The sequence below is a fragment of the Chionomys nivalis genome, chromosome 1, assembly GCF_950005125.1.
Source record: "Chionomys nivalis chromosome 1, mChiNiv1.1, whole genome shotgun sequence".
Classification (NCBI taxonomy): Eukaryota; Metazoa; Chordata; class Mammalia; order Rodentia; family Cricetidae; genus Chionomys; species Chionomys nivalis.
The window spans coordinates 45,572,677-45,592,554 of NC_080086.1; the positions used below are offsets into that span (position 1 = coordinate 45,572,677).

The window sequence follows — 19,878 nt, forward strand, 5'->3', positions numbered from 1 at the left end:
TTTATTAGTGCAAATCTATTTTGTGTTTTTCCAGCACTGATTGATTTTTGATCCTTGCTATCATAGGAAAGCACACTACCAATCAACCATGTCACTGGCTCCTTTTAAACATGGTTTTGTTTTTAACTAGGCTAAGAATATATTCAAATGTTTCTTTGTTGCACTATACAGTAGAGTCAAAGAATCAAATATATCAATGCAGTAATTGATTTTCTTTTATTAATATGCTATATACTGAATCTTCAAGTCAAATACATTCAATACCCAGGCCTTTTCTAAGTAGTCTCAACAGAACACTTGCTATGCCACCACCACCACCCATCTTCCTTACTTAAGCATCAGCCAATACTGGGGACATGGCCTTAACTCTGTTCATATTTGGCAAGCAGACAACATGAAAGGAATCCTTGCTCAGAGACAGAAGGCAATGCTTCTGTGCTATAGAATATCGCTTTACACTGTGTAAAGTTGTGTCACTGTTATCTGTTTAAGAAAAAACTAAATGTCCCAACCATCCCATTACCCCAAGCTCCTCCCATCCTCCCCTTCTCATGTTTCTCACCCCATTTCCCCTTAGCCCCATGCCACCTCACCCGCAAGTTCCCAGTTTTTGCCCGGCAATTTTGTCTACTTCCCCTATCCAGGCAGATGACTATACGTTTTTATTTGGGTTCACTTTCTTATTTAGCTTTTCTAGGATCACAAATTATATGGTTGGGATATAGGAAGGGTGGATACGGGAGCAGCGAAGTATATATCCTAACTAAGGGAGCCATCTTAGGGTTGGCAAGGACTTGACTCTAGAGGGGCTCGCAGGTGTCCAGGGAGATGTCCCCAGCTGGTACCTTGGGCAACTGAGGAGAGGGAACCTGAAATGACCCTATCCTATACTGATGAATATCTTGCATATCACCTTAGAACCTGCATCTGGCGATGGATCGAGATAGAGACAGAGACCCAATTTGGAGCAACGGTCTGAGCTCTTAAGGTCCAAATGAGGAGCAGAAGGAGGGAGAACATGAGCAAGGAAATCAGGACCACGAGAGGTGCACCCACCCACTGTGACAGTGGAACTGATCTATTGGCAGCCCACCAAGGCCAGCTGGACTGGGACTGAATAAGCATGAGTTGAACCTGGACTCTCTGAACATGGCGGTCAATGAAGGCTGATGAGAAGCCAAGGACAATGGCACTAGGTTTCGATCCTAATACATGAACTGGCTTTGTGGGAGCTTAACCTGTTTGGATGCTCACCTTCCTGGACCTAGATAGAAGTGGGAGGACCTTGGTCTTCCCGCAGGGCAGGGAATTTGGACTGCTCTTCAGTATCGAGAGGGAGGGGGAATGGAGTGGGGGGAGGAGAAGAGGAGTGGGGAAAGGGGGAGGGGAGTGGGGGGAGGGGGCAATATGTGGGAGGAGGGAGAGGGAAATGGGAAACGGGGAACAGGTGGAAATTTTAATTAAAAAAGAATAAAAATAAATAAATAAATTTAAAAAAAAAGAAAAAGTTAAATGATCAATAACTGGGCAGGAGGTGCAAATGAGACATGTGGACAGAGAACTCTGGAAAGAAAAAAAGCAGAGTTGTCATTCAGATACAGAATAACCAGAATGGGAATAATGGAGACGAGGTAAAGAGTACATGGAAGAACACAGGCTAAAAAAATATGGGTCAATTTCAGTTGCAAGAGCTATTTAGAAACAACCTTAAGCTAAGGTTGAGCTTTCATAATTAATAATAAGACTCCATGTCAATTTTTGCAAGCTGACAGCCCAAAGAAAAATCCATTTACATTGTGGTTTTCTTTTTATTATTTTCTAGGACTTTATCCTCAGGAACACTAGAGAGTTATAGTTTATCACTCATCAAAAATCTTCAGATACGTGCTTTCACCTGGAGAAGTCACTCAACAGAAGAAATGTGTTCGCTGAGACTGTTTCCTGAAATGACATTTTTATACCTATGGAAGATACAAAATAGAACTCATATAAATACTACCTGCTCATCAGAAAGCTTTATTTATGTCTGTGCTATTATTATTAAATTTCTTCTTGAAGCTACACTTCCTTCTTCTCACAGCACAGGTGGAGACCTTAGGAAACACATGTTGACATAGGGTTGAGGTACAAGGTGTTTGGTTTTTATAGATCAACACCTGGGAAAGCAAAGAGAAGGAAGAAAGACTGAGCAGACATTGACTTGCATGGAATGTGTGGTACAGCTTTGTTCTAGTGTCTGCCTGAGATGTGAGAGGTTTACAGATGTCAGATGATGTGTAAGTTGCTCTTGAAATTCTAGGGCCAGAGTCAGACTGGCTTCTATAGCAGAATCAGATCTTAAAGAAGTCTGCAGCAGTGGATGTATGATCACTCACTATCTCAGGAGCTCATTCTAAGTATACATTTCATAATTTTACTTTAAATTATACTCTCTCTGATGTTCGAGTATATTTTGGAGTCATTAATTTTAAATTCTCTGTTTCTCTCATCCTCATTGATTTCTTTAAAGGTCTTGTTTTGGGGGGTTGAGCCCTGGAGATGTTTCCATATGCATCACCTACTTCTATATTGCACTTCCATGCTGTTGACCTTTCTAATTTGAGGCACTTTGAAAAACAAGAGCAGAGAATTCTCAAAAGAGGAAGCTCAAATGGCTGAGAAACACTTACAGCAATGTTCAACATCTTAGTCATCAGGGAAATTCATATAAAAACTACTTTGAGATTTTATCTTACACCTATTACAATGGCCAAAATCAATAAAAGAAGTGACAGCTCATCCTACCAAGGAGGTAGAATAAAAGAACACTCATGTATCTCTGGTGGGAGTGCAACCTTGCACATACAATAACTGTGTAAATCATTGTTGCTGTTCCTCTAGAAGATTGGAATCGATTTACCTCAACCCTGAGCTGTATCACTCTTGGGCATGTACTCAATGATTGCTTCATCCTACAACAGAGATACTTACTTACTTAAGCATGTTCACTGCTGCTCTATTTACAATTGAGCATAATAGAAACTGGAAACAAATAGATATCTCTAAACAGAAAATTGTATAAAATATATGTTACATTTACACAATGAACTATGACTCACTCATTAAAAATGAAATAATGATATTCACAGATAAATTGATGTAATTAGAAAAATAATACTTAGTGAGGTAATATAGAAAGAAATATGGGATGTATTTGCTTATATGTAAGATTTAAGTTTTGAAGAGATACTGATAACTAAGCTACAATCAGAACCATAAAGGATAGGTATAGAGTAAGGGGCTACTTAGGGACAGAGAGCTCTCCTTATCATACAACAAAAGTATATGCTCAACTATGTTCATAGCAGCATTGTTTGTAATAGCCAGAACCTGGAAACAACCTAGATGTCCTTCAATGGAAGAATGGATGAAGAAAGTATGGAATATATACATATTAGAGTACTACTCAGCAGTAAAAAACAATGACTACTTTTTAAAAATTTTATCTTTTAATTTTTATTTTTCATAATTTTATTCTTCTTTTTATCATATACTCCATTTTTGCCTGTATTATGGCTTCCAGTTTAGTTTTTAGTGGGATTCTTGAGTATGCAAATTAGTGGGTCATTGTTTCTTATGCCTCTCTTGGGTTTTTTTCCTTCTGTTTGCTTGTTTCACTCAATTCAATGTGCTAATATTTTTATCTTATTTTCTGCTAATTATCCCATAGAACCATGCTTTTTTTCCTAATAGAGAGAGACAGGGTGTCTTCTAGATGGAAGGTGATATGAGGAGAAACTGGGAGGAGTAGAGAAAGTGAGGAAAGATACCTATTTTCAGTAAAAAGATGAAAAATAAAATATGCAGGACTGAAATTTTTGTCATAACAGTTATGCAAAAAATGTCTGCTTTAACATAGATACAGAACTACTGAAAGAATTTTAGGATGTTGAAAACAGTTTTTTAGTATTTTGCTTCTGAAAATTGAGGCTTAAATTTTTAAGCTATTCTCATTCTTGATCAGTCTTTTAGAGCTACTATCACCAGTAGCACACTATCTTTATAATGTCTTTTGTACTTTGCATTGCTGAAATTTTCACATATGTTTATTTTATAAAAATGCTTTGAAATCTTTTTCCTATTGAGTACAAGCTTTGTACTTTCATTTTTAGATTATTTTCTCATCATTCGTTAATGTATTAGAAACCCGTTTTTAACTACTAATTTGAAATAAATAGCAATATTTTGATTTTTAAGAATTCATTTTACATACGTGGGTGCTTTTATATTAGGGGCATAGATATTCAGGATTGAGACTTCATCCTGATGAATTGTTCCTGTTATGAGTAGAAAATGTCCCTCTCCATCTCTTCTGATTGATTTAAGTTTGAAGTCAACTTTGTTAGAAATTAGTATGGCCACACCTGCTTGTTTCTTAGGTCCATTTACTTGATAAGCCTTATCCCAACCCTTTACTCTGAGTAGGTGTCTGTCTTTGTGGTTGAGGTGTGTTTCTTGCAAACAGCAGAATGTTGGATCCTGTTTTCGTATCCAATCTTGCTGGTGGGAGAGCAAACTTGTGCAACCACTTTGGAAATCAGTGTGGCGGTTGCTCAGAAAAATTGGGATCAACATATCCCTGGACCCAGCAATACCACTCTTGGGAATATACCCAAGAGATTCCTTATCATATGACAAAAGCGTTTGTTCAACTATGTTCATAGCAGCATTATTTGTAATAGCCAGAACCTGGAAGCATCCTAGGTGTCCTTCAATGGAAGAATGGATGAAGAAAGTGTGGAATATATACACATTAGAGTACTACTCTGCAGTAAAAAAGAATGACTTCTCGAATTTTGCATGCAAATGGATGGAAATAGAAAATACTATCCTGAGTGAGGTAACCCAGACCCAAAAAGAAGATCATGGGATGTACTCACTCATAATTGGTTTCTAGCCATGGATAGGGGGCCACTGAGTCTATAATTTGTGGTCCTAAAGAAGCTAAACAAGAGGGCAAACCCAAGGAAAAACATATAGTTATCCTCCTGGCTATGGGAAATAGACAAGATTGCAGGGCAAAAAATTGGAATCTTGGGGGTAGGGTGTAATGGGGGTAAGGGGAGATGGAGAGAGAAAAGTGTGAAGGAGAGGATGAGGGGAACTTGGGGAAACGGGATGATTGGGGATATAGGAATGTTGGATAGGGGAGCAGGGAAACTCATATCTTAGTTAAGGGAACCACCTAAGGGTTGGCAAGAGACTTGAACTTGGGGTGGCTACCAGATGCCCAGGGCAATGTCCCCAGTTAGTTCCTTGGGCACCTGAGGATAGGGAACCTGAAATGAACATATCCTATAGCCATACTGATGAATATCTTGCATATCACCATAGAACCTTCATCTAGCAATGGATGGAGATAGAGACAGAGACCCACACTGGAGCACCGGACTGAGCTCCCAAGGTCCTAATGAGGAGCAGAAGGAGGGAGAACATGTACAACGAAGTCAGGACCACGAGGGGTGCACCCACCCACTGAGACAGTGGGGCCAATCTATTGAGAGCTCACCAAGGCCAGCTGGACTGTGACTGAAAAAGCATGGGATAAAACCGGACTCTCTGAACATGGCAGACAATGAGAGCTGACCAGAGGCCAAGGACAATGGCATGGGGTTTTGATCCTACTTCGGGTTCTGGCTTTGTGGGAGCCTAGACAGTTTGGATGTTCAACTTCCTAGATCTGGATGGAGGGGGGGAGGACCTTGGACTTTCCACAGGGCAGGGAACCCTGACTGCTCCTGGGCCTGGAGAGGGTGGAGAAGAGGAGTGGGGGGAGGGGGAGAGGGGCGGGAGGAAGGGGAGGGAAATGGGAGGCGGGGAGGAGGCGGAAATTTTCTTTTCAATAAAAAAAAAAGAATTCATGCTCCAATAATTCTTCAAAGATGCTTATATAAGTTGATTACAAATGACTTAATATATGATCTGTCAGAATCCCATAATGAGTAAAAATGTGTTAGTATGCATTAATGGAACTTAACTGAATGCATAATTGAATTAAATAGATGAATTGTTGCATTTCTGTTGTTGTTTCATTTGAATATGATCCTTTTGGTATTTTGAAATCATAAAAGATGAAAAGTTCATCTGGCAAGGGGTTTCTTTTAGAAATTAAGAAATAAAATGAAATCTACTTAGTAACCAGGAGATAATTAGGTGAAAATACTAAGATATTAAAACAAGTGTAGAAAACGGGCACAGCTGAGAAAACTCAGTAATAGATAAAAACAGCTCATGCAGAGCCCAAACATGAGTTTGGCTGAAATGTGGAAGAACAGGGGAAACAACATGCATTCAGTGTACACACACAGATGTGGTCAGAGCATATGGAGTTCATCAACACCACTAAAATTTTTACTTTTATCTTTCCTTAAAATCTTTGGTAAATTAGCCGGGTGATGGTGGCACATACTTTTAATCGCAGCACTTAGGAGGCAGAGGCAGGGGGATCCCTGAGAGTTTGAGGCCAGCCTTGTCTACAAGAACTAGTTCCAGGGCAGGCTTGATAACTACAGTGAAACCCTGTCTAAAAAACCAAAAACAAAAAAACAAAAAAAAATCATTAGTAATTTACTGAGGAAGGCTAAGTAGGTTTGAAATATTAATTCTTCTCAGTAGAAAATAGAACAGAAGTGCATTTGCAGCATTATATTTAGTTATAGTATAGAGGCTAATAGATAAAATAGAATATAAGCACTATATGGTACCTTCACAGCTCTTAGCAGAAGATAGATAACATAGAATAGATATAACCAGAAAGTGAATGATGGAGCTGGAATTATCCCATATTACAAGGACAGCAATTTCAGGGCATGGTGTTCCCTTAACCTTGGGAGACAGGTGAGTAGAGATTGAGAATAGCAAAGCCTTGTGTCTGCCTTGTCTAGTTGCCCATTGTTGTAGGAGAAATGGGCTGTGTTCTGCCCCAAAATAACAACACAGAAACTGTATTCATTTAAACACTGCCTGGTCCATTTCTATTAATGTGTGTAGCACCAAGGTGCGCTTACCAGGAAGATTCTAGCCCATGTCCATCCTGGGTCGGAGCTTCATCATGTCTGCCCCAGAGAGGAAAGCTATCGAGGCTGAGCTCACTTCTTCTTCCTCTGAGCATTCTGTTCTGTTTACTCCACCCACCTAAAGCTGGCCTATCAAATGGGCCAAGACAGTTTCTATATTAGCCAATGGCCTTCCTCCATCAGCCCATGATGTAAGAAGTCACTGAAGAGGATCAGATTTACAATGATCAAGAGACAAGAGGGATGTTTGGTAAGTAGAATAATTTAGAGTTACATAAGAGGTGGATTCAACCTTGTCAGAACGATTTACTAGGAAGGTACTCAGAAGAGGTGCAACACAAAAATATAAATGTCGATGTGAGCTACAAGCTGAAATATAGATCCAAAATTTAGGCTGGGTGGTGTTGGCACATGCCTTCAATCCAACACTCAGGAGGCAGAGGCAGGTGGATCTCTGTGAGTTTGAGGCCAACCTGGTCGACAAGTGCTAGTTCCAGGACAAGTTCCAAAGCTACAGAGAAACCAAAATTTAAGCAATGTTGACTCATAAATGGAAAACAAATGTGTAAAACTAATATTCTCTAAGTCCTTTTTTTTTTCTTTTTTTTTTGGATTTTCGAGACAGGGTCTCTCCGTAGCTTTTTGGTTCCTGTGCTGGAACTAGCTCTTGTAGACCAGGCTGGCCTTGAACTCACAGAGATCTGCCAGCCTCTACCTCCCGAGTGCTGGGATTAAAGGCATGTGCCACCACCCCTCGGCTCTAAGTCCTTTTTTATTTTTTTTTTTTATTTTTTTCTTATTTATTTATTAAAGAATTCTGCCTCCTCCCCAACCCCACCTCCCATTTCCCTCCCCCAATCAAGTCCCCCTCCCTCGTCAGCCCTAAGAGCAATCAGGGTTCCCTGCCCTGTGGGAAGTCCAAAGACCATCCACCTCCATCCCGGTCTAGTAGCAGGAGTATCCAAACTGCCTAGGCTCCCACAAAGCCAGTACATGCAGTAGGATCAAAAACCCATTGCCATTGTTCTTGAGTTCTCAGTAGTCCTCATTGTTCGCTATGTTCAGCAAGTCTGGTTTTATCCCATGCTTTTTCTGACACAGGCCAGCTGGCCTTGGAGAGTTCCTGATAGAACATCCCCATTGTCTCAGTGTGTGGGTGCCCCCCTCGCGGTCCTGAGTTCCTTGCTCGTGCTCTCTCTCCTTCTGCTCCTGATTTGGACCTTGAGATTTCAGTCCGGTGCTCCAATGTGGGTCTTTGTATCTGTCTCCTTTCATTGCCTGATGAAGGTTACTGTTCAGGAGGATGCCTATATGTTTTTCTTTGGGTTCACCTTCTTATTTAGCTTCTCTAGGATCACGAATTATAGGCTCAATGTCCTTTATTTATGGCTAGAAACCAAATATGAGTGAGTACATCCCATGTTCCTCTTTTTGGGTCTGGCTCACCTCACTCAGGATAGTGTTTTCTATTTCCGTCCATTTGCATGCAAAATTCAAAGAAGTCATTGTTTTTTACTGCTGAGTAGTACTCTAATATGTATATATTCCATACTTTCTTCATCCATTCTTCCATTGAAGGGCATCTCGGTTGTTTCCAGGTTCTGGCTATTACAAACAATGGTGCTATGAACATAGTTGAGCATATACTTTTGTTGTATGATAAGGCATCTCTTGGGTATATTCCCAAGAGTGGTATTGCTGGGTCCAGAGGTAGGTTGATCCCGAATTTCCTGAGGAACTGCCACACTGCTTTCCAAAGTGGTTGCACAAGTTTGCATTTCCACCAGCAATGGATGAGTGTACCCCTTTCTCCACAACCTCTCCAGCAAAGGCTATCATTGGTGCTTTTTATTTTAGCCATTCTGACAGGTGTAAGATGGTATCTTAAAGTTGTCTTGATTTGCATTTCCCTGATTGCTAAGGAAGTTAAGCATGACCTTAAGTGTTTTTTGGCCATTTGAAATTCTTCTGTTGAGAATTCTCTGTTCAGCTCAGTGCCCCATTTTATAATTGGGTTGATTAGCCTTTTACAGTCTAGTTTCTTGAGTTCTTTATATATTTTGGAGATCAGACCTTTGTCAGTTGCAGGGTTGGTGAAGATCTTCTCCCAGTCAGTGGGTTCCATTTTTGTCTTAGTGACAGTGTCCTTTGCTTTACAGAAGCTTCTCAGTCTCAGGAGGTCCCATTTATTCAGTGATGTTCTTAATGTCTGTGCTGCTGGGGTTATACGTAGGAAGTCCCCAACTTCAAGAACAGGCTGCGAGAACGAAGAAAGAAGCAAAAGCTTGCTAAGGAGAAAGCTGGGCTTTCAAAGTTATCTGACTTAAAGGATGCTGAAGCTGTTCAGAAGTTCTTCCTTGAGGAGATACAGCATGGTGAAGAGTTATTAGCACAAGGTGACTACGAGAACAGTGTAGACCACCTGACAAATGCTATTGCTGTGTGTGGGCAGCCTCAGAAGCTGCTGCAAGTGTTACAGCAGACTCTCCCACCACCAGTGTTCCAGATGCTTCTGACCAAGCTTCCAACCATTAGTCAGAGAATTGTAAGTGTTCAGAGCTTGGCTGAAGATGATGTGGAATGAGCCAGATATCTAAGTCCTTTTTTAAAAACCTACTCCTGACATTGGGTTAGATATAAAATTAGTTAATATTCATATATGAAAGTGTGATAGAGTGGAGTACATCCTCACTGATGTAATACAGCAGAACAAATATGATCAACTTGGAAGTTCTCTTCATGAAAAATGCTTGACTTGTGCTATCACTGTTTCCTATTTTATGGGAATGAAATCAGATATAAAGAGAACAAGATCTGACTCACTGCTAAGGCTCTTGAGGTACTTTCCAAAGTCTGCTTACCTTCCTTAGACATCCACTTTAGAGGAGTAAATATTGGTTGTATGAGATCTTCTGTAGGACAGCAAGAGATCACAAGAGGGGCACTTGCCCCCAAGATTATCTGATTTCAATCCCAGGCACCCACATTTTAGAAGAGAGAACAGACCCCTACAACCTCTCTTCTGATCTTCACGCATGTAACATGACATACCTCCCATGTCACACACACACACACACACACACACACACACACATAAAATCACACAAGAACAGGAAGGGCAATTTTAAGTACAATATATATTTTAGCTGATTGTACCATAAAATGTATTGTTGTGCTATTAAACCCATAAGTTTGTCATCTTCATGTGTCTTCCTGTAATGAATACAGAAAACTGAAGTTCAAAATAATTTAGACAACTGTCTAAGCCACTATGTGAATGGGTAACCCTCTATTCAAATACAGAATCAACTTCAAATATTTCATTTTTGCTAATTCTTCAGATGAGGGTTTATATCTCCAGTCATCTAAATCTTAAGCATCTTACTGTGTCCTTTAAATGTTCCAAAGTGCCTAACAGGATGCTTTATGCATGGCTTGGACTCATTAAATATTCATTTATTTCTTTAGAATGCAAGTCTTCGCAATCCAACTCAAGAATTCACATAATCCACTAAAATTCAGTCATGAGAATGAGCCCAAAGAGACATAATTCCATTTCAGAGGCTCACTGACAGTACAACATGATATATTATAATCGCGCTCTATTTGAAAAAGGAAGTTCTGTTCTAATAGCTTTAAGCTCAGGCATGTAAATTAGCATTCAAGCAAACAAAGGAAACTCTCTACCATCCACAGAATCCTACAGCGTGATTATTTGTTTTGTTTGCACTTGAACCTGCCTGCCTCATTCCCATGGAGCACATAAGCACTGAAATCAGCATTTCTGTACACAACTCACTCAGCAGAAATAATTAAATAAACTCTCCTCACCTGTGAAAAAATGGGTATTTTCGAGAATAAATCATCTGCATATTTATTACTAATATCTGATCAGTGTTTATTGCATTATTACAATTCCATGAGGAACTACTGAAAACCTCTCAGCATTATATTTTGCATGTGGCCCATTATCATACTCCTTTGCTTTCATTAGTATTCCTACAACCTTCCAAATGGAATAAGGTAATGAAAACTTAACCTGAATCAAATCTGTATTAACAGAAGCAGGCATGGGTAGGAAGTTCATTTTGGCTGAACCTACAAGCTCTGACTACTTCCCTTATTAATGCTTTCCTTGTAATCATTAATATACTTTTATTGCATCCTGGGAACAATATGGGAGTTAAATATGGTCGTTAAATAAATCGAGGCATGTGGTTCAGCTTCCTGCTCCTGTGCAGATGGTAGAAAAAAGCATAAGAAGGGGTGCGTAAATCACACATGTGCAGTCATGCCTCTGTCTTTATGACAATACCATGACTTATCAGCAGCTCACAGTTGGATAGACAGAGAACTTTCCACAATGCATTATTTTCTCTCTTACCTTTTGGTTTCTAAAAACAAGAACAAAAAGGTGTCCAGTCAACAGCACACACAGGAAACAAATGGTTGTTCATTGTGTTCAACTCTGAAGGAAGTTGCCTTTTATGCTAACTCATTCACTTTTCCATTCATAAAAATGTTTTTATGTGTCCTACTTTCAAAAAGTGCCTCATTGTGCCTAATCTGAACACCAAGAGGGCTGAAAATGAAACCAAGCAGATCTCAATTTGAAGAGACACTCATAAACAACAGGCATATAAATTTAAGTTGTAGCATGATACCATGCTGATGTCATATAAATAGGAACTGGTTTTCATCTTCTTACACTGAAGATTAGCTCAGAATAATGAGACTGAGTAACTATAGTGAAAGCAGTTACCAGCAGAGTTAGACATGGGTCATTCTGGTAATGAGGTCAAAGTCACTCACTCTCTTATGAGATTCCACAGAGCAGTCGGATCCACTAACTTAGTAAAAGGTAAAATGATATTTGAGACAGCACACACAAATCCCTAGAAAATCATCTTTATATGAAGGAAAGTAAACATTAAGAAAAGAACAATTATTTTAGTCACTATTCTAATAAACAGCTAACGTAGATATTGTTATGTCATCTTAGATCACTTTATCCCTATTGACTTATGATATACAACATATATTGTGTATCTAATATGTACCAATGCATATGTACATATATAATCAATAATTCAGTTAAAGAACAGAAGCTTCTTTTAGGAACTAGAAAATCTTAGAACCATTAAACTCAAATATTTTGACTATGAGTCTGTGTTCTCTTTATTCTCATAAACCTTTGCTATACAATACATGTTACTAGTGAATTCAATGATTTCCACTACTCCTTCATGTGTCAAGAAACCTGTGGTGGGTTGAATGGGGAATCTATAGGCTTAAGTGTTTAAAGACTTCCTTACCTGATGGTGATGATTTTTGGGAGGTTTAGGTGGTATAGACCAGTTGGAGGAAATACACCAAACAGGTGGACTTTGAAATTAAAAACTTCACCCACTTTTAGTTCTCTCTTTCTCCCTCCCCTCCTCTCCTTCCCCCTCCATCTCCTTCATAGTTACTACATTTGAGTCCTGAGCTTTCTGATTTGGCCTCTGTACCTGCCACTGTCTGCCATGCATCACCACCATGATGGATTCTTACTCTGAAAATTTAAGACCAAATTAAATTTCATACCTAAATTCCTTTATGTTATGCTGTATCATTACAACAAAAATATACCTAATACATGATCTACTATGACAGTATTTACTCATTACCTATCCTAAAATGCAAAGATTCATTCAGAGGCTAAACTATAAACACACACACACACTCACACACACACAAAGAGAGACCATGAAATCAGGAAACAGAGCTGTGGCTCATTAATAACCAGAGACTGAAATTACTAGGTGATAGGAGTGAAAAAGACTATGCCTCAAAGTAGAACATTTAGGCAAGATGGGATTTGATTGCCCTGTTGTTTTTGGCAACAATAGAAAGTCTTCCTTCTTCTTGATAGGCATTATACCAGGCAATCATCAGGAGATTAATTTTAAAAGTAAGACAAAGGCAATTTTTTAAATTCCTATTACTGGCTCCCAAACTGTTTTTAGATAAGACATGAAAGAAGAGGAAAGGGGAAATGAAAGAGAATCATTGTAATAAGACTAGAGAACAGCCACAGTGTCAAATAGACAAAGCATGTATGTCTCAAACTAAGACACATACAACCCTTTTAAGGAAATAACAGGTCTATGATTTATATTTCAAATAAAACCGTCAGTCAGTTCAAGCTACATACTAAATGAGACCGATAATGTCACAGGTAACATGCCTATACAGCAATATTTTCCTTCTTACTGTCCTCTGGTATATTCATAACTTATAGAACTAAAAAGTTTGACTAATAAGAAAGCAAAACAGAAATATTGGTGTAGGATATTTGATTACACCGCTATCCCCCAGATTGCATAATTTACTGGAAAACTTGTTTCTAGCTGTGTGGCTAAGCCTTAGTACACACCTTTAATTCAAGAGCTTTCTGCTTGAATATTGAAAACAGGACTAAATAAAGTCAATCATAGGACAAGAGGTAGAGGCAGAAACTAGTTGACGGGACGTGAACATAAGATTACTATGAGAAAAAGGTAGAGAATAAGAGGGAGTGAGGAGTTATAGATATGCACAGTAAGTACAAAGAGGGACATTGAGGTTTAGAAGGGTGGTTTGGAGATGGTGGAGAAAGATAAGAAGGTTGCTTGAACTTTGTCTTAGGAGGAAGATTGGCAGGGTGTTTTCTCTGCTTTTGAGGTAGCAGACTTTCGCCCCAGTGTTTGGTTCCTGAGTCTTTACTGGTAAAATTGAATGATTGAGATTTTTTTGTAAACGATAAATTATATTAAAATGTTTAAAACTGTATAAATGAATATTTAAAAAATATAAATATGGATGCTCATATATATTTTATTTGTCTCATTAACACAATATACATATGTAAGGGTATGTCAACACAGACCTGTTCTTATATGTAAGCAAATGTACGCATATTATAGCTTTATAATATGGACATACAGGTAAGTATATATGCATGTACACACATAAACATACACACAAACACACATACACATGTACATATACACACAGTTTTACAATAAAGAGAGCCTATTCTGGGTTACTATTGTCACCTAATGCAGTATTGTCATTTGATATCAGAAAGGGGAAATAAAGTTTGAAATCAGGGGCATCACACAACACTGGGTAAAACTTATGCATGTGACATATACAAGTCACATTTAGGGACATACAATTGTTTCTGAAAATACGAAAGTGTTTGTTGTCTAGATTAATTACAGAAATAAGATTTATTTTGTCTCCTGTATGTGTTTTTAAGGTTATGCCTAAAATCAGGTATACTTAATAAAGACTTGGTCCTCACACTGCTCAGAGATCTGATTAATATGGCTTTTAAAATGCTCAGTAAGACTTTCCACAAATAAAGTGAGGCAGCCTCCTAACAAGAATATTTATGGCCTCCAAAGTAAACAGATGAAATGCTGCACCAACAACCCTGCCTGGACTGCGGCAATGCTGACCACTGAGAGGAATTGCCCCTTGCCTCGTCTGCTGCCAGGAACCTGCACAAACTGTGGACTTGGCCTCATCAAAGCAATGTCAGTTATCCCAAGTTCTTCCTTTATAGAAAAAATTCCTCAGGCCTAAGTCTGGCAACCAAAGGCCTGCTGTTGTCTGACTGAAGATGGACTACTGCCTCTCCAGTATACCAAGTTAACCTCAAATGACAATCTAGATAAGCCTCTGTCATTTTTTTTTTTTTTTTTTTTTTTTTGGTTTTTCGAGACAGGGTTTCTCTGTGGTTTTGGAGCCTGTCCTGGAACTAGCTCTTGTAGATCAGGCTGGTCTCGAACTCACAGAGATCCGCCTGCCTCTGCCTCCCAAGTGCTGGGATTAAAGGCGTGTGCCACCACTGCCTGGCCAGCCTCTGTCATTTTAATTGACACAAAAATCATTTAAATTATATTTACTACTCAAATGTATCCTTCACAGATCTCTGAGGTGTGTAGCTTTAACAACAACAAACACTCGATCCACTTCATATGTACAGTTTACTTTGCTGACAGGCTTCACACTAAGAAAGAATTAAGTTGCCGAAAGTAATGAAAACAGACAAGTAAGTCATGTAAATCAAGAACAGGCATGCAGATCTGAGACAGATCAAAGGTTAGGACAGGATGTGTTAAGCTCTGAAGATATAAAAGTTTAAGTAAGTCATGAAGGTATAAGAAAATGATGTGTAGGTATGAGAAAGCAATTTAAGTTATATGAAAAGTTACTTTATATGTCTTTCCTTCTTTCTGTGTTGCCGTTGGTGTCTGACCCACCCTTCTCCCTCACCAATAGTCAGAATACACAACTAGACATCCAGAGTCCTCCAGACTCCTTCCTTAACTTGCTCCTTTCAAGGTTAATCCTCCTCTCTCCCTCATGTCCTATGCCTCTCCAGAATTGACATATCCCCAACAACAGCACCCAGGACATTCCTGTGTTCCTCCTCTGCCTCTCCTCAGACTCCATTTGTACACTCTCTCACTCTCTTATTACCTGCCCACCTCTCTAGTCCATCCCACTGTATGTGACATCATCTTCCTTTCTCTCCCTGCTCATCATAAACCCTCTCTATCATACACAAAATCTCTTCTCCCTACATTTCCAAACCCCAATATTCTCTACCCTTAACTATTCACTGCCTGGACCTCAAACCCATCTTTTATATGTCCTACCTCTTCATCCTACAATACACCCAAACAAACAGTCAAAAAACCAAATGAAACTGTCCACCTAATCCAGGACCTTTGCCTTTGCCCCATTAACTGTTGTTCCTTTAGGTTATCCTTTCCATTATCCCTAACAACACCACTCACTTTTCCTTCCTAAATCTTAAAAACACTTTCTTCTCTATACTTCTGTGTGTCCACACCCAGGACCATTTTATCTTTACATAGATGGATCCTGATCTTTAAAAATCTGGACAACTCACCTGAACTGTTTTTCCCCAGGGATTCAGAGAGTCTTTCCACATTTTTTGTCAGACACTCTTACAGATATTGCCTGCCTCACCATGTCCCCAACTTTGCTCTTCTGTCTGCTTCAGTATATAGACAACCTCCTCATTTATAATCCTTCCCATTTCTGTAGCCAATCTGACACAGTCTCATTCCTAATTTTTTTCAGCTTCAGATGTTTACTGGCTCTCATCTGCCAAATCTCAACTCTCCTCTCCAATTCACCTATTTTAAATTCATGTTAATCCAAAAATATCGAATTTTAATCACCTTGCCTATCTCTACTCCTTACCTCTACCCTCATAACCAATTTCCTTCACTTATAAACCCTTAAATACCAACTATGTTCATAGCAGACACTGTTATAGAACGTCCCTCTCACTATTTTCCAAGAGGCACCCTAGTCATCCATGTGCCTAAAGTATTTCAAGTTCATAACCTACATAAACATCCAAAGAAAGACTATTCTGATATAAATGAATTACAAATATAAAATATTCTACTCACCACAACCTGATCCTACTTTCAATTAATATTATATAGCCAATATCAATTATCCTGGCTTCTCTCAAGGACTCTCATACAGACTCTAGATAAATACACCTGCCAACCAACAGCCTAAGTTTTCATTTTATGGCCTATTGTCCTATTGTCTCTTTCTTTCTTTCTTTCTTTCTTTCTTTCTTTCTTTCTTTCTTTCTTTCTTTCTCTTTCTTTCCTTCTTTCTCTTCCTTCTTTCCTTCCTTTCTTTTTCTTCTTTCTTTCTTTCTTTCTTTCTTTCTTTTTTCTCCTTCTCCTCCTCCTCCCCTCCTCCTCCTCCTCCTCTTCCTCCTCCTCCTCCTCCCCCTCCTCCTCCTCCTCCTCCTCCTCTTCTTCTTCTTTTTCTTCTTCTTCTTCTTCTTGACACGGTTTTTCTGTGTAGTAGTTCTAATTGTCAATGGAACAATTTGTAAACCAAGTTGGCCAGAAACTCACAGAGGTCCACCTGCTGCTCCCTTTCATGTGCTGAGATTAAAGGTGTGTGCCACCACTGCTTGGCCAACCTATTGTCCATTTCTTTTTTGTTCATTTTTTATTAATATTTATTGGGCTCTACATTTTCTCTGCTTCCCTCCCTGCTTCTCCCCTCCCCTCTTCAATCATCCTCCAAGGTCCCCATGTTCCCTATTTACTCAGGAGATCTTCTCTTTTTCTACTTTCTACTTCCCATGTAGATTAGATCTATGTATGTCTCTCTTAGTCTCCACATTCTTGTCTAATTTCTCTGGGATTGTGGTTTGTAGGCTGGCTTACTTTGCTTTATGTTTAAAAAACATCTATGAGTGAGTACATGTAATAATTGTCTTTCTGGGTCTGGCTAACCCCACCCAAAATGATGTTTTCTAGCTCTATCCATTTTCCTGCAAAATTCAAGATGTTATTATTTTTTTTTCTGTTGTGTAGTACTCCATTGGATAAATGCACCACATTTTCCTTATCCATTCTTTGGTCGAGGGGCATTTAGGTTGTTTCCAGGTTTGGTTATGACAAACAAAGCTGCTATGAACATAGTTGAGCATATATTCTTATGGCACGATTGAGCATCCTTCGGATATATACCCAAAAGTGGTATTAGTCTTGAGGGAGGTTGTTTCCTACTTTTCTGAGAAATCACCACAATGACTTCCAAAGGGGTTGTACCAGCTTGCATTTCCAACAGCAATGCAGAAGTGTTCCCTTTTACCTACAAGCTCTCCAGCATAAGTTTTCATCAGCGTTTTTGATCTTGGCCATTTGTCAGGTAAAAGATGGAATCTCAGAGTTATTTTGATTTGCATTTCTCTGATGACTAAGGATGTTGGACATTTCCTTAAGTGTCTTTCAGTCATTTTAGATTCCTCAGACGAGAGTTCTCTGTTTAGGTCTGTACTCCATTTTTTTAATTGGATTATGTGATCTTTTGGTGTTCAATTTCTCCTATTGGCCATTTCTAAGGGTGGGATTCCTTCCCCTTTCCCTAACCTTGGGACTCCTGTTCCCAACTACCAGAATCATGAATCTGAGAGTTTCAAATGTACATCCAAGGTAATTTTTCTAAACTCCTTAACTACTTCTGTCCCTCATTTATATGTTGCAATATATTTCAAATCAACTACAGCCTGCTCCAGCAATTCCAGAGCCAACCCAACTGTTTCCTCAGAATCTACATCTTCTTCCAGCTTCACAGACTACAATGCCTTAGCTTCATATGGTTCCACATAATCTGCGACTAGACTGACAAAGCCTGAAACCGCTGTCCTTGACCAGCAACCCAGCGTCTTTGAGTTCCCTAATATTGACATCCCAGAGTCAACCAGGAGCATCCAGAAAAAATAAATAAATAAATAAGCCCACTTACCCAACACCCAATGACCAAGTAATAAAACAAAAAGATTGGAATGAAGTAACTCTGGCCACCACAAGCATGGCAGGCATGATTCTATTAAGCCTTATCCATCTTCCAATTCCTCTGCCTTACTAAAATCCGTTAGATTACATTCGAAAAGGTAGTCATCAAGCTCTATTCCCTTGATTGCTCACTTTCTCCTCCTGAGACTATCAAGTTCCAGTTATTTGAGGATTGAAGTCCAGCAATCAAAATCTCCTTTGGCTCACATAATTAACCTTCCCAATTGTAATTAAACACCTTACCCTAACACGAGGTTTCCTCTTGTACATTTATAAACTGCCATTTTCCTGTGGGCCATGTCTGTCTCCTCTCTATCCAGAGGTAGTCTTTTCTCCCTCTGGGACAAGCATGCCTGTTCCCTTTCTCTTGTTCCCTTCCTCTTCTCCCTTGTCCTCTACCTTCTGTGTTTGTCTCTTATGCCCTGTCTTCTGTTCCTCTGGAGAAATTAAATCTCCTTTGTGCTGAGAATATGGTCTTTCCTGTGGGTCCTGAACTGATACTTTCCCTTTCATTAAGTATTTGTAAAAGAAATCAAGAAATGTTTGTCAACCTACTATTTCCATTTAATTCTGCTTTTCTATGATTTTGTAAACTGTGTTCCTGTTAGGGAGACTGTATACAGGGTGTTTCCAGGTGCCTCTTTCACTGTGTACCTCCAGGGTATTAAAGGTTAGTATTATTTTCTTCCTTCCCCTTCAAGCCATTTTATTCCCATAGTTCTGTCTTCACCACAACACAGGACTCTTCTTAGCCAGCTGTTCTTTTCTCTGTCACCTTCCCTGGTAGCAAGTTTGTTTTTCCTCATGTGTGTGCTTCCTTATGCGTTACAGAAGGCTTCTCAGAGAGCTGCCACACAGATTCTAAATGAAGACAGGACAGTTAAACAAACATTCCTGAGTGTGTCTCATTTACAACCACTCTTAGGAGCACAGCAGTGCTGCTGCTTGGAAACCTGGTAGACTAAAAAATATCACAACAAATGCTCAAAAACAAAACTTTAAAAGTCCCTGTAATGGCTTACAAAAAAACAAAAGAATACAGAAAGAGAAAACTAAAACCACGTATTTTTTCCTTTAGTTAAAAAAGAAAGTATGGATACGGGAGCAGCGAAGTATATATCCTAACTAAGGGAGCCATCTTAGGGTTGGCAAGAGACTTGACTCTAGAGGGGCTTGCAGGTGTCCAGGGAGATGTCCCCAGCTGGTACCTTGGGCAACTGAGAAGAGGGAACCTGAAATGATCCTATCCTATACTGATGAATATCTTTTTTTTCACTTTTCTTTTTTTTTATTTCTTTTTATTTTTTTTTAATTTTTTTTCTTTTTATTGTTTATTTATTTATTAAAGATTTCTGCCTTCTCCCCACCACCACCTCCCATTTCCCTCCCCCTCCCTCAACAAGTCCTCCTCCCTCATCATC

General features: G+C 39.2%; 1 protein-coding gene across 1 annotated transcript; it reads left to right on the forward strand.

The window, feature by feature from the left end:
* Window positions 1-1,547: 1,547 nt before the first annotated feature.
* Window positions 1,548-9,643, forward strand: LOC130871371 (mitochondrial import receptor subunit TOM20 homolog). Its single transcript, XM_057764739.1, has 2 exons — window positions 1,548-1,631; window positions 9,289-9,643. The coding sequence occupies exons 1-2, from the start codon at window positions 1,548-1,550 to the stop codon at window positions 9,637-9,639; spliced, it is 435 nt and encodes a 144-aa protein (XP_057620722.1). The 3' UTR covers window positions 9,640-9,643.
* Window positions 9,644-19,878: the final 10,235 nt, after the last annotated feature.

Coding starts and splice junctions, on each gene's coding strand:
- LOC130871371 (XM_057764739.1), top strand. CDS start 1,548: ATGTGGACAGAGAACTCTGGAAAGAAAAAAAGCAGAGTTGTCATTCAG. Junction 1,632..9,288: donor ATGGGAATAATGGAGACGAG/GTAAAGAGTACA, acceptor GGTTATACGTAG/GAAGTCCCCAACTTCAAGAA.